Here is a 13,236-nt window from a genome sequence, read left to right on the forward strand (position 1 = left end):
AGCTGGGGAGCTCAACCTGCAGAAAAGGAGGCTCAGGGGGGAACTTCTCAGGGGGCAGCCAGGGAGGGTTGGACTCTGCTCCCAGAGAACAAGGGACAGGATGAATGGAAATGCCTCAAGCTGTGCCAGCAGAAAGTCAGGTTGGGCATCAGGAGGAACTTCCTCATGGAAAATATGGTCAGGCATTGGCAGGGATGGCCTAGGGAGTTGGTGGAGCCCCCATCCCTGGAGGTGTCCAAGGAATGACTGGATATGGCACTCAGTGCTATGGTCTGGGTAACAAGGTAAGGATCAGTCACAGGCTGGACACAGTGGTCTTGGAGGTCTTTTCAACCCCAATCATTCCACGATGCCATGATTCTCATGTTAACACATTTTTTACCCAGCTTTCCCTGGGTGGTCCAATCCCCTCAGAACTATGGAGGCCTGGCATCAGCACAGCAGAGCAATAGCAATACCTGTGCCAGCAGCCTGGACGTGAGGAATACTGGCAGGATGCTTGGAGCACCTCTCAGGCAAGCACTGCAGCTGAGAGCCCAGCTCTGCTCAGAGAGCACAATCCCCTCATTCAGAGAACTTGCACAACAAGTTGTCTCACACAGGGCAGCTACGAGGCATTCAGTACCTTTTCACCCAAGAGGACAGAAATGTATTTTGGCAAATAAATAATTTTTAAGCAATTGTATTGGAATTCAAAGAGCATTCTTCTGCAACAGCAATATTTTGAAGTGGCGAAAGGTTTGAGAAGACCTGTTTACATACAAAAACATTAAAGCTCCTTCTGTCCAAGCTGGGGTGGGAATCAATGAAAGGATCAGATGGGACACTGCCTATAGAACATGATCTTGCTGCAAAACAGGTATGTCCCTGCTTGAACTTACCAAGGATACAAAAGGTTACCATCTGGGGCTTTTACAGATTTGGGAGAGGGATCCTAAATCCAGCTCTCACATTCTGGAATCTAAAGATCCATCATCTCAACAAACCTCAATGTATATTCCCAAAGGTCAGCTGCATTCCACTGGAAAGCTTAAAATTTCCCATAAGAAAAAAACAAAAAAAACCAAAAAACCTTAACCCTACAACCAAACTGTCCTGGTTTAGGGCAAATCTGGGAGAAAACCTCCAAAGGGGTTCCTCTAGAAAGCACATTCAAGCAGTCCCTCCCCCAACCAGTTCAGGAAAATATTTCCTTGGAGAAAAGCAGAGAAAACTGTTTATTTAACAGGCAAAGCATTCACCAGCACAAAAAAACTGAACAATATTAAACAATAAAACCTCTTGCTGCTCCAAAGAGATGCCAAACTCAGCAAGTCCCTGGGTGGGCTGCAGCTCAGCTCACTCAGTCTCTGAGCAGCCCCTCCAGTGCTGGAAATGCCACGGCCCAGGCCCGGCCCGGTGGCCGCAGGTGGAGCTGCCGCTGCTCTGCTGGGTGCTCAGTGCAGAGCAGGTTTGAACAGGTCCAAGAAAAAGAAAAACCACAGTCCAGGGAACTTCTCTGCCTCAGCTGGCTAAAAACTAACTAAAAGCAAAGGAAAGCCCTGTCCTGCTGTCTGTCCATCTGCAGACAGCACAGTCCAGCAGCAGGATGTGGAGGAGCGAGTGCAGTCCCTGAAAACAAACTCCGCGCTTCTTCTCTCCCCCTTCGCTCTCAGAACCAGTCTTAAAGGTGCAAAACTGATTTCTGGGCTAAACAGATGATGAATGGGGATACAAGCATCATAAAGTCAAACCAAGACACATACTGTGAAGTCAAGGAGATTTTCTACTTGGGCTTCTGACGAGGATATTTCCTATGTCTGCTGCACTCCCAAACATACTGAATTATTTCTGAGCTCTTAAAAGATCTGTGTCTGCTTTAAGTTCAGTTAAAGTTCAACTGGCAGCTTCATCAGCTGCTCCTCTGTCAAGTGTTCTTGGTCTTCATACCCACGCAGGAAAAAAAAAAAAGGTTGCTATGATGAGACTCATTGAATTAAAAAAATAACTAAAACAAAAGGGATGTGGAAAGGGTACTTTGTAAATTCCATTAAATTCCATTAAATCTATATCCTGCAGGGAATTCCTTTTTTTCCTTCAGACTTAAAAAACTGAGTATCTTATTAGCTATTTTTTGGAAGACTGTGGTTCAAATCAGTTAAGAAACACAGAAAACCTTCTTGCATGTAGCACTTCTGCATGAGCAGGTACAGCTTCTGCCCCTTCAATCCCCATCCAAATCAATTCTGAACTGGGCAAAGGGGGCAGCATTTACCATCTTGCCTGTCTTCCCACCAGGAATACCCAAGTTCTGTAATCTAAAGCATTAACTACCTCCTTTCACAATCATCTGCTTCCTAGATTTTCAGCATGTATAGCTTTAAAAACACTGGGGGAAAAGTCCAGTCTTTAGATACTGTCCAAGAGGCGCAGCACACAAATTTTTTTCTCCTTGACTGAGAAGATCTATCCCTTGCACCAAGGAAGAGGGAGCAGTAAGAACAGGGAGCACGTTTACAAATAGGTGTGAATTATCTGTCACAGGTAACTTACTGCTGCCCAGAAGGGCTACAGGCTGCAACCCCTTGCTTAGCATCACTGCACACTAGCCCTGGGAAGTGCCCAGCACTTTTCTTCATTCAGCTCCTCAGAGCAGGCTCCCTTCTCCAAGCAGCACAAAATACACACTGCTCAAAACAGATTAGCTGTAAGGAAGATTAGTCTTAAGAATGTCTTTTATATTACCACAGACGTACTATGTAAGCAATGATGGGAAATAAAACCAGGCTATGGAGCTCAACTCAAATTAACACAGGAAGTAAGCAAGGAGGAAGAGTGGGGACAAACAGGTAACTCTAGCAATACCATAAAAGAAATTACTAAAAATGTTGTGGTTTTTTAATGCAAGTATTAAAAAGAAATCAAGACTGTTATTAAAGGGACAGCTGCCTTGTACATGGGATTGAACAATCTCTGAATGCTCTATGTATGAATTAACGATTTTTCAACCTACCTGAAGTTTCAAAGAGCTATTTCAGGACAGACGTTCTAACTCACCTTCAAGGATTCTGGCCCACTGCCTTAGTGGTATATCATGTAATCAAAACAGTAACTTTTTCCACAGCAAGCTGGGACAAGTATTACAAACATACAGTAATCTATCTCATTTTTTAAAGCATTGAAAAAAAGAAAAAGTAAGATGTATGGTGAAAACATGCAGTAGAGTTGTTTCAGTAAATATACTGAATTGACAAGCCCAATTAACCATGTATATAACCCATGGGCAACTATTTTTAAAGTATTACTCATAGCAGAGAGGATGCAAAGGAGTCTGGATTTATTTCAATAAATATTAGTAACAGTTTTTAGTCATACCACTTTGCACAACACCTCCTTTTTTGTTTCTTTAATCATGTCCTTTCCCTTAACCATCACACTGGTCACAGCAGTGGTAGAAACAATACATACTTTTATTTAATTTCTGGTTTTATCCATTTGAAATTGTACTACACTGAACTTTCTTACAAAAATTAGCACACCACTCATTTACTAGCCTTAACATCTACCAATGGATTAGAGTGCAAACCTGCCATAGATCAGGTTAAATGAATGTTTCATTCCTCAGAAAGAATTTTCAATCTCATCTTTGTAAATACGATAATGTTGGAACTTCAAGTTTATTTAGCCTACAATAATTTGTTCTGGGAATTTTTCACATGAACATGATCTGAAACATTATTTAGTGCTGTTCACCCTGCAATACAGCCTTACCTCCTCCTCCTTGTACTTTGTCGCTATGGAAGCAATATGAAGGTATTTTAAAAATCTTGAGAATATAAACAGGCACCAAGAGGGATTATCCAATCCAAGTAGCCATTTGAGGGAGGAAATGATACACACCCAAATGAACAACCTGAAAGACTCTACTTAACACCTAATTATCTGCAAGAACAAAATACACTTGCTACTCTAGCCTTAGCCTGTGACCTGACTTCCTATATGAAACGAGGAGAATCATGAAACAGAATTACAGTTAATAAATACAGTACTATTTACTAATTTCATGGGTCTCTTTTGTTTCAACAGTGCTATGCAAGTCCAATTTAGCAATTCACTTCAGTACAACTAACAGCCAAATTTAACTCAACTTCTGAGGTAAACACTGCAGAAGGAACCTGTGCTCTAGGCACTACATTAATTTCCACTTACAACCAAGTTCATCAGATCACTCAGCAAGGAATTAGCAACATTTCTTCTCTACAATTTTTCTGTTGTTGTACTAACATACGTGGAATACATAAGTCATGCTCATCACAGAGGTTCCCCAAGGAGATCAATGCTACTTACAGCATCAAATGAACCACCTACCCTGGGCCAATACAGCAAATCTTAGTTATAACTCTGATGTATTTACTGAATGGCTATGAAGAGTAACAGCCACCAAACAGCTTCTACAGAAATCCTGTTAAAAACTGTCTTGTCAGTGCCACCCTTATGTTCAGTGCTGATAAAGAGAGATTTTTGCACCGTCCGCTGGCTAGGAAAAAGTGCCTGAAGCAGATAATCAAATTACTGGGGTTTACCCCCTTTGCTTTTTGCTCAACAGCATTCCCTCTCCTTCTTGAAACCCATGAGCAGGGAACAACACACACATGTGACAGCCCAGCAAGGATGGGCCAGCAGCCATCAAGCCAAAGGGAAGACCTCAGGCCATGCCTGTATCCAACAATGAGCACACCCTGCTCCCTCTCCTGCAGGGGCTGGCAGCCCCTCTGGCAGGTGGCATTCCTACACCACAATTCCTGATGCTTTGAATGGGCTGAAGGTGACAAGCCCACTTCACCAGTACAGCTTTTTGAGCCCAGTGCTGTCCAAGTCCCCAGTATGGACAATGACAGGCTGGACAGCAGCAACATTTTGGTTTCCACCACTTTTCCTTTTATCTTGCTGGTCTGCCAAGCAGTTCACAACTGTGGGGCAGGACACTCTTGCCCTCCATGACCTTTTCCAGTCCTTCCTGTAACATGGCTTGAAAGCCACTCCTGTGTGCCATCAGTTCCTCCTCTTTAGGGTCACTGAGCAAGCCCTTTTTGCCACTCACTGAGCTTACAGTCCAGCTCCTGGACTGAAGGGCTGTGCTGGCACCGCCAACCCTTCTCTGGCAGCAGAATTCCAGCAACAGGTCCAGGAGTGAGCCTGGTTTAAGCACAATACCCTCATGTGCCCACAGGGCTTATTTTGAGCCAAACATAGCAGCAAAAGGAAACCCATCCACCTGGACTTCACTGCTCCCTCACAGCTTCATATTACTGTATGAAAGCTGTTTCACCTGCTTTCACAAAAGAGCAGAAAAGCAGCAGCAGAAATTCAGTAAAAAACCTCATCTGAGGAACAGGAGTGAAAAGAAATAACACACACAAGAAAATAAACATGTTCTACTGTCTGCAACCACAGACAGCCACAACTGGAGTCCAATGTATGAAGCTCCACATGCACACACAGGGAAACACAGATTGTGAGAATTACTGAAAACTCTTAATATCCAGTGAAATCAGTAGCAGTAACTACCACTAGTACTACAGAGTCACATTTTCTCTTTACTGCATTAAAAGAAAAAAATCACCTGTTAAGGAAATGCAAACACTATTCAAATCAGTACTTAATTATTGGCAGATACCATCCTGACTGGCCAGCAACCATAGTACACAAATGAAAATTAAAAATCATTTTTAAGAAGTCACAGCCAAAATTTGCTTCTTGGAATCAGATAAATTATCTTAAGTATCAGCAAATAAAAAGCCAGTAAAACAGCAGAATGTATTCTGAATGGAGGTACTACAGGAACTTTTCCTTTTATAAAACTCGATTATTCTGCTTCATATTAAAAAGCTTACAGATACCCTTCCTTTAGCAATCTATGTGGAACAGTTCTGTGAAAATACAGCTGAACTAGATTTGAGGCTGAGACCTTTTTCAAGCAGTCTAAGAGAGAACCAATTCTTAACTGTAATTCAAGAAAGAATTAAGCCTATTTATAAAACAAATGCATCAGTAAAGTGACCATCATACCACATGTGTAAAAAAATATAGTGCAGGCTATACATTTACTTACCAGTCAGTAACAATTCTTCTTTGATTTGTATTCCATGAAGCAACTTTATCAAATGGACAGATGTAGAGATGAGACCCAAGTTTCTGTTATTAAATTGGGAATGAAACACAATAATTCATTTGATATGAAATACACTCCAAAAATTTGAAAGGTTTTTCACTGAAGTTAACAGGAAGTCTTTAGCATCTTCAGGACCTTTGAAACAAAAATCGTTTCTCCTACATTACTGCCTGCCTATCAGCAGCCACATTACTACCATCAGAAGCAAATCAAAGGAGATTATTGCATCATTCTGTATTTTACCAATTTTGGGTACAGAACCTTCAGAGTTAAGTACTCTTTCCTCCCTTTTTGTTATTCTTCCTATCAGACATTAAACATTAGCAAGTTATTCCTATAATTTAAACAGCTTTATTTCTGTAAAACTTTGCTTTGTCTGGAGGTCAAGCATTCAGAAACAGTGTAATGTATCTTACTTCCTAATAAACTTGGAGGATTTTCAATGCCAACAAAGCAATTAGTGACAGCTACCAAAAAACAATAGGGCCAGCTCAAAAGGAAACATACACAACTCTGAGAGAGAAGCAGAGAAGGCCAAGTAATCATTTATCCTTTCTCCAGTGAGGAGGAATCATAGGCAGACTCTCAGAATGATTTGCATTGCAATTTCTGTGGCATTAACAGAGTTCTACCCCAGCACAGAAACTAAGACTTGGTCCCACATCAAAACTACATTCAGTTCAATAAATCAAATTTGACATGTCACAAGAAGCCAATTTTTAACACTGTAGTCCCCAGTAACTCTTTGAAATAACCAATTTGTGACATGTTGAGGCAGCTTTTTTGTTGGTTGGTTGGTTGGTTTGGGGTTCTCATGGGGCATCCAGGCAAGGAGGGTATTTGTTGCTATTTTGCTGGGTGTTTTAAAAACATCAACCAGACTGCCAACCAAACTGTTAGGTTTTCACTAACTACAGCTGGTTGTATCACAAGCATCCCTTCCAAGATGCAATAGACACAGGCAAAGAATAGTGAGGCTAAATAACTTAAGGAACCAGATTGATTTAATATCCTTTAAGCTCAACTTGCCTGTACATATGCATCAGGATTAATATGCACAGTTGTACATGCTGTGTTTTGCCAGGAAAGCCAGACAGATTTAAATGAACCTTAAAAGACATACTAATTCTGTAACTGATTATTAAGACCACTTACTTATTCATTATGTCATTAAAAAAATTAAAGAAAGAGAAAAAAAGTTCGACAGTCAGGCTTCCAACAGGCTTATATCATTTGTGTGATCAACTTGTATTATGGACCCAAACACTTTGTTCTGTTCCTGAGCAGGGCCCCAAACTGACCTACAAGTAGGTCAGCTGTTTTTGTTTCTTGCACATTTGAATTCAACTGATTCCATCAAGCAGGAAATGCCAGTTAATAAATCAACCAACAGAACAGTGTAAAGTAAGAATCTCTTTTATAAAACCACACAAACATCAGAAGGTGGTACTTTGGTATGGGCTAAAAGGGTTCATAACTGTACCTCAAGACATGTTGATTCTTGGCACACTCCACACAGGCATTCCTCAGACATCTGAAGCACTCTGCTATGAGCAGCAGGCAGGTGTCTAGATCTGCCAGTCCACAGGAGTCCTTACAGGTCTGCTCAATGGCACTTGAGGTGCTTGTCAGGATTTCCAGGACATCCTGAAATACACCTTCTTCTGCCGTTTCTCTGAAACGTACAAAGTTGTGGTGAATTAAAAATAAAAATGCACTCCTACCAAAAAGCCTATATGACATTGGCACTTCTTATAGTAAACCCAAAGATATTTCTGCAGCAATCTTTAACTATTCTGAGTATTTAACTACTCATAGTTGAAATTGCAAGTAGAAGGAACAAAAACATCACACAATCCTTTTCAGCCTTTTCAGAAAAGGGACTGTAGGACAGTGGTGCTGCCTTAGTATTCCTTGTGACTTTTCAACAGCTCTTTGGAATTTTAATGAAAAGGAAACAAAAAATCCTCCCTAATACATACAGCTGGCAGGTTTATACATGACACTGCATGCTGCTTTAGTTAATGAACACAGTTTAGCTGTCCAGCATTGGATGTTTCAGAAGAATAAGGTATCAGAAGCTCCAGCCTGCTGCAGATTTCCTCAGAGGGACAAAGGTCATAGAGAAAGCTGGTGGCTGCACAAGCACCATTCTGAAGCGTGTGAATCACAGTCAAGGGAAAAAGCCAACTCTGCCCCACCTCAGCAGACAGCTACCCAACACAGAAGGTACCAGGCCACTTCCAGGAGCACCTGGACCATGGAAAACAGCACCACCAAACCAAGAGCACACGCAGAAATCCATATGACCAGATGACAGCTGATGCTGCTGCTCCCAGCCTCCCAGGACTGACACACACATCTGCAGATGATTTGTCACACAGAGATAAACAACATTTCCAAACTACAGCTATTTGTCTACACTCTGCCTTGATTTTATGCCCACAAAAGCGATGAGGGCAGCACATGACCAATGTTGCTCACTCAGTTCTGATACCACGTGCTGGTGGAGAGAAGCCACAGCAGAGAGTGTTTATGGCATTGCCACAGGGAAGTTCAAGAAATCTGCTTGTCCACTACTTCTGACCAGGGTCAGGAAAAGGAAATTCACATGCAGCCTCCTTGAACCTTAACAGACTTGTCCTGTACTCAGGAACAAACAGAAGTGAGATGAGAGGAATTGTAAAGTAGCATTAAATAAAATGTTCACGCAGAAAACTCTTCCTAAAGGAGAATTAAAAAACCTCTTGATCAAACACTATTGGGTGATAAGGTGTTACCTGCATTCTGATGCTCTCTCAAATGCCTACATATTTGCACAATTAGAAATTCTACCTCCTCTTTCATAAGTGATCATGTCCATAAATCAAACCATAGAATCAGCAAGGCTGGAAAAGATCCTTAAGATCAGCAAGTTCAACATTAATCAAACACTGCCAATCCACCCTGTCCCTAAGCACACCCTTAGACGTGTCTGGAGCCATTATTTCCCACCTCTGCTCCTGCCATGTTTCCTTTCCTAGACTAAACAAAACTCTCTTAATCTTTACTCAGCATTCACATTTTCTAAGCTCCTTACCAGATTTGTTGCTCCAACAGTGACACTTTTATGCTAGGCTACATCTTACTGACATTACAGTGTCTCCAATGCTGAGGTCTGTTAGGGCATGGAGGAGACTCACAAAGAAGGGAGAGTGCAGTAAGAAATACAACAAGGTACACTAATGTCACTAAATTACCACAATATTAGGTTTCAGATCTCCAGGAAGCATGTATTTTATTCTGCAACCTCACAGTTGATCAAGACCAATATATTTACACATCTCCATCTCCATGACACATTACAAAGCCCACCACTGCATCACTTCAGAATTATGGGGAAGAAACTACATTTTCACAGTGGTGCAATACTGAAGGGAAAACATCAAACTGGCACAAAAAAACAATGACCAAAAGCACAGCTGGCCCTCAGTCTTCAAGAAAACAGTGGAGCTTACATAAGCAGAAAGAAAGTTTGGAATTTGGTTTTGGTTTCAAGACTGAAGAAAATATATTCATGGAACTTGAACCTTCAACTTACAAGCAGCAGTGTAGCTCCTGCCACCTCCTGATGTGCCAAGAGAAGACTCAGTGGCTGGCGCACCACAGTCCCCATGGGAAATGCACCAGAGACAAGTTTTTCTAAATGTCAGAAGAGCTACAGTCTGGTAAGGTAGTCCCCAGCCAGGGAGTGCTTTCTACATTGAGCAGAACCATTACATGTTCCAAGTTCTTAAACTCTGACATTACTTTAAAATGGGACCACTCAGCCCACTGTAGTTCCTTCATATCAGCCTGTGCCTTTTGTTGGATTATCCCATAAAACCAATCATTTCCTGACACAACTGCAAAATACACTACCCAGTGGTCAGTGCAACACATACTGCTGTACAATGTTCACTTATTTAAATTGGTAAAAGAGAAATTAAAGAAGCCAGAAGAACTTTTGTGCACATTTTTGTGACTAAACGGGTAGAAGGACACCTTACAGTTATTCTTGTGCTGGAAAAGCTCCACTCTACTGGCAGAGCTATGCAGCAGAACAGAACTTTTAGTCACACTGGATCAGAAGCACACTGAGCTGCTGTAATAATTTTTCTTTTAAAAATAGATTGAAAGTAAAAGAAAACCTAAGACATTACCAGTAAAACACAAAGATGAAAACCTGTGCGTCCTAATGGAGCAAGTGTGGGGTACACAAGGAAGTGTCTGTCCTCGGTGTAAATGTGGAAGGAGATGTTGATTTTTTTACATCATGGAGAGACAGAACTCCAAATCTGTCTCTTAAACACTACGAAAGAAAATCCAGACTGCTCAAGCAAATCATTCCAGGCAGAAATGAATGAATTCAAAGCATTGTAAACAGCCCTTGAAATCCATCCAGAACAGCTTTGTGGATATTCCACAAACTTCTGTTTCCCGAGTTGGTTGCCTAACACAGCAGCTCCACATTTTGCTATTGCTACCTGTCCTTCATTTCCACATCAAGTTCCGCAAGAATACAAAAGGAAGCAGAGGCAAAGGGTACAGCAGCCGAGCTCTTGGACAAGGAAGAAATGGACAATTTCTTGTTAAGTCAAAACAAAGAGTCAGAATTCCTGCAACCATGCCAAAAGGAAGATTACTGTCACTCCTTGTAAGACCTGTTTGATTGCTAAAAACTGAAACTCTACAAGATACCACTCTAGCAAACACGGAGTTAGAAACAGTAATGAAACTGTGTTCAAAAGACCAGGGCTCCAAAAAATCACAAAATTAGTCAGGAACGATGCAAACAAATCCACAAATTTACAATTCTGTATTTCCACTCTAAGTTTTAGGTACTTGCACGGCTCCATTCCTGTGAGCAGTCGCTAGAAAGCTTCTAAAATACTTATCCTCACAACACTCCCAAGACAAAGCCATTTTCTGTTTTTTGTAGCTTAATAAAGGAAGCATAAAGAAATCAGCTAAAGGCACTGGAAGCGTCAAGTAAATCACACAGCCAAGTGTCAACAACTTGGTCAACAAGACCAAGCGCTGGTGCCGCACTGGGTCAGGACAATCCCCCAGATCAATTCAGGCTGGGGATGAGCAGATGGAGCAGCCCTGGGAGAAGGACTCGGGGGTGCTGGTGGTGAGAGCTGGCCATGCCCTGGCCGGGTGTGCTGGGACCCAGAACCCCCCTGTGCTGGGCTGAGCCCCCAGCGTGGGCAGCAGGGGAGGGGGATTCTGCTTCTCTGCCCTGCTCAGGTGAGACCCCATCTGCAGAGCTGCCTTGAGCCGTGGGATCCCAGCACAGACAGGCCAAGGAGCTGCTGGAGAGAATCCAGAGAAGGCATCAAGTTGTTTAGAAAGATGGAGCAGCTCTGCTATTAGGAAAGGCTGAGAGACTTGGGAGTGCTCAGCCTGGAGAAGAGCAGCTTTGGGCTGACCTAAATGATGCCTTCCAGTACCTGATGGGAGCCTACAAGGAAGATGGAGGTTACTTACACAGGCCTGAAGTGACAGAAAAAGGGGCAATGGCTTCAGCCTGACAGAGGTTTAGACAGTATGTTAGGAAGAAATCTTTCCCAGGGAAGGCAGTGAGGTCCTGGGACAGCGTGCCCAGAGGAGCTGTGGCTGCCCCATCCCTGCAGTGTCCAAGGCCAGGCTGGACACGGCTTGAAGCAACCTGGGATAGTGGAAGGTGTCCCTGCCCACAGCAAGGGTGGGATGGGATGAGCTTTAACGTTCCTGCAATCCAAGCCTTTCTGCATCTCCAGGATATTTTATGCCACCCAAAACTAAGAGACAAACACCTTTCCTCCCTGCTACAGGCACAATGACAAGAGCACACTGTAGCTCCTCATGGACCCCCGGGGGCAGGACAGAAGGGACAGATCACCCCCCAAAAGCACAGCCCCAGGAGAAGGCTGGGGGTGCAGAAGCTCCCCAGAAGGGACTTCACTCACACCCCTATGGGGGAACGCACAGCCCCTTTTCCGGCCCGCAGCCGACTCCACGAGGCGCAGGACCACGCTGGGAGCCGAGGCGATTCCCGCCCGACATCCAGCGGCACCGCGGCTCCCTGCTCCCCACTACCTGGGCTGCGCCTCCCGGAACAGACCCGACAGCACCCGCACGCTCTCCAGGCGGGCCGCGGGCAAGGCTTCCGCCGCCGCCGCCGCCGCCATCGCCCGCGCCGGCCCCGCTCCGCCCCCGCCGCGCGGAAATGGCGGCGGTGCCGCCCCGCCGGGCGGGAGGGTGCGTGAGGCCGGCGGGAAAATGGCCGCTCTGGCCGAGAGATGAGTTCCTTTCCCATGTCTGTTTCCTTACCGGGTCCTTTGTCTTTCCGTTGTTTTTCCTTTCCTCCGCCCGCCTTTTCCCCGTAGGAAGCTCACCGCGGCGCCGGCTCCCGTCACGTAGCTGCTGCTGCGCGCCCCTCACAGCGTCCCTGGTGTTCTTGGGGATACCCGTCTCTAGAAAACAAATATCAAATTAATATAAAAATACATAGATTGCGTGAATAATTATTTCATGCGTAATATCCGAATTACATAGAGATTTCCTATGTGGGTGGGATGTGAAAATAGACGATTTCTAAGGTCCCTCCCAGTCCCAGCCTTTCTGTGATTCTGTGAAGTAAATAGTACTTGGCTTCAGGTTTTAAAATATTTTTAAATTAAACGCTACATTTTTAATATTTATTTTCTAAAAATGTCATTCAGCATTTTCTGAACATGTATGAAAAGTGTTTATGTGTGTAGGTGGGAAATTAGCTTCCGATAGTTAAAAAAAGACTAATTGTGGCCAAACGCTATAGAGTGCTTTATTAGACAGTCAGCACCAAATCACAGACTGGTTTGGGTTGGAAGGGACCTTAAAGCCCGTCCAGTGCCACCCCTGCCTTGGGCAGGGACACCTCCCACTATCCCAGGTTGCTCCAAGCCCTTCCAGCCTGGCCTTGGGCACTGCCAGGGATCCAGGGGCAGCCACAGCTTCTCTGGGCACCCTGTGCCAGGGCCTGACCACCCTCACAGGGAAGACACTCTTAGAGTTCAACCATCCAGCCAATTCTTTTATAG

General features: G+C 43.7%; 1 protein-coding gene across 2 annotated transcripts in view; it reads right to left on the reverse strand.

The window, feature by feature from the left end:
• Positions 1-12,360, reverse strand: part of ATXN10 (ataxin 10) — a 92,634-nt gene extending 80,274 nt beyond the window's left edge. For both annotated transcript variants that reach the window (XM_041486001.1, XM_041486000.1), the window contains exons 1-3: positions 12,254-12,360; positions 7,635-7,826; positions 6,092-6,174 (exon numbers count right to left, since the gene is read on the reverse strand). In XM_041486001.1, the coding sequence (XP_041341935.1) occupies positions 6,092-6,174; positions 7,635-7,826; positions 12,254-12,345 (367 nt within the window). In that variant the 5' untranslated portion in view covers positions 12,346-12,360. The remainder of the gene's footprint in view (positions 1-6,091; positions 6,175-7,634; positions 7,827-12,253) is intronic.
• Positions 12,361-13,236: the final 876 nt, after the last annotated feature.

This window comes from Pyrgilauda ruficollis, unplaced genomic scaffold, assembly GCF_017590135.1.
Source record: "Pyrgilauda ruficollis isolate IOZ18807 unplaced genomic scaffold, ASM1759013v1 scaffold73, whole genome shotgun sequence".
Taxonomy (NCBI): Eukaryota; Metazoa; Chordata; class Aves; order Passeriformes; family Passeridae; genus Pyrgilauda; species Pyrgilauda ruficollis.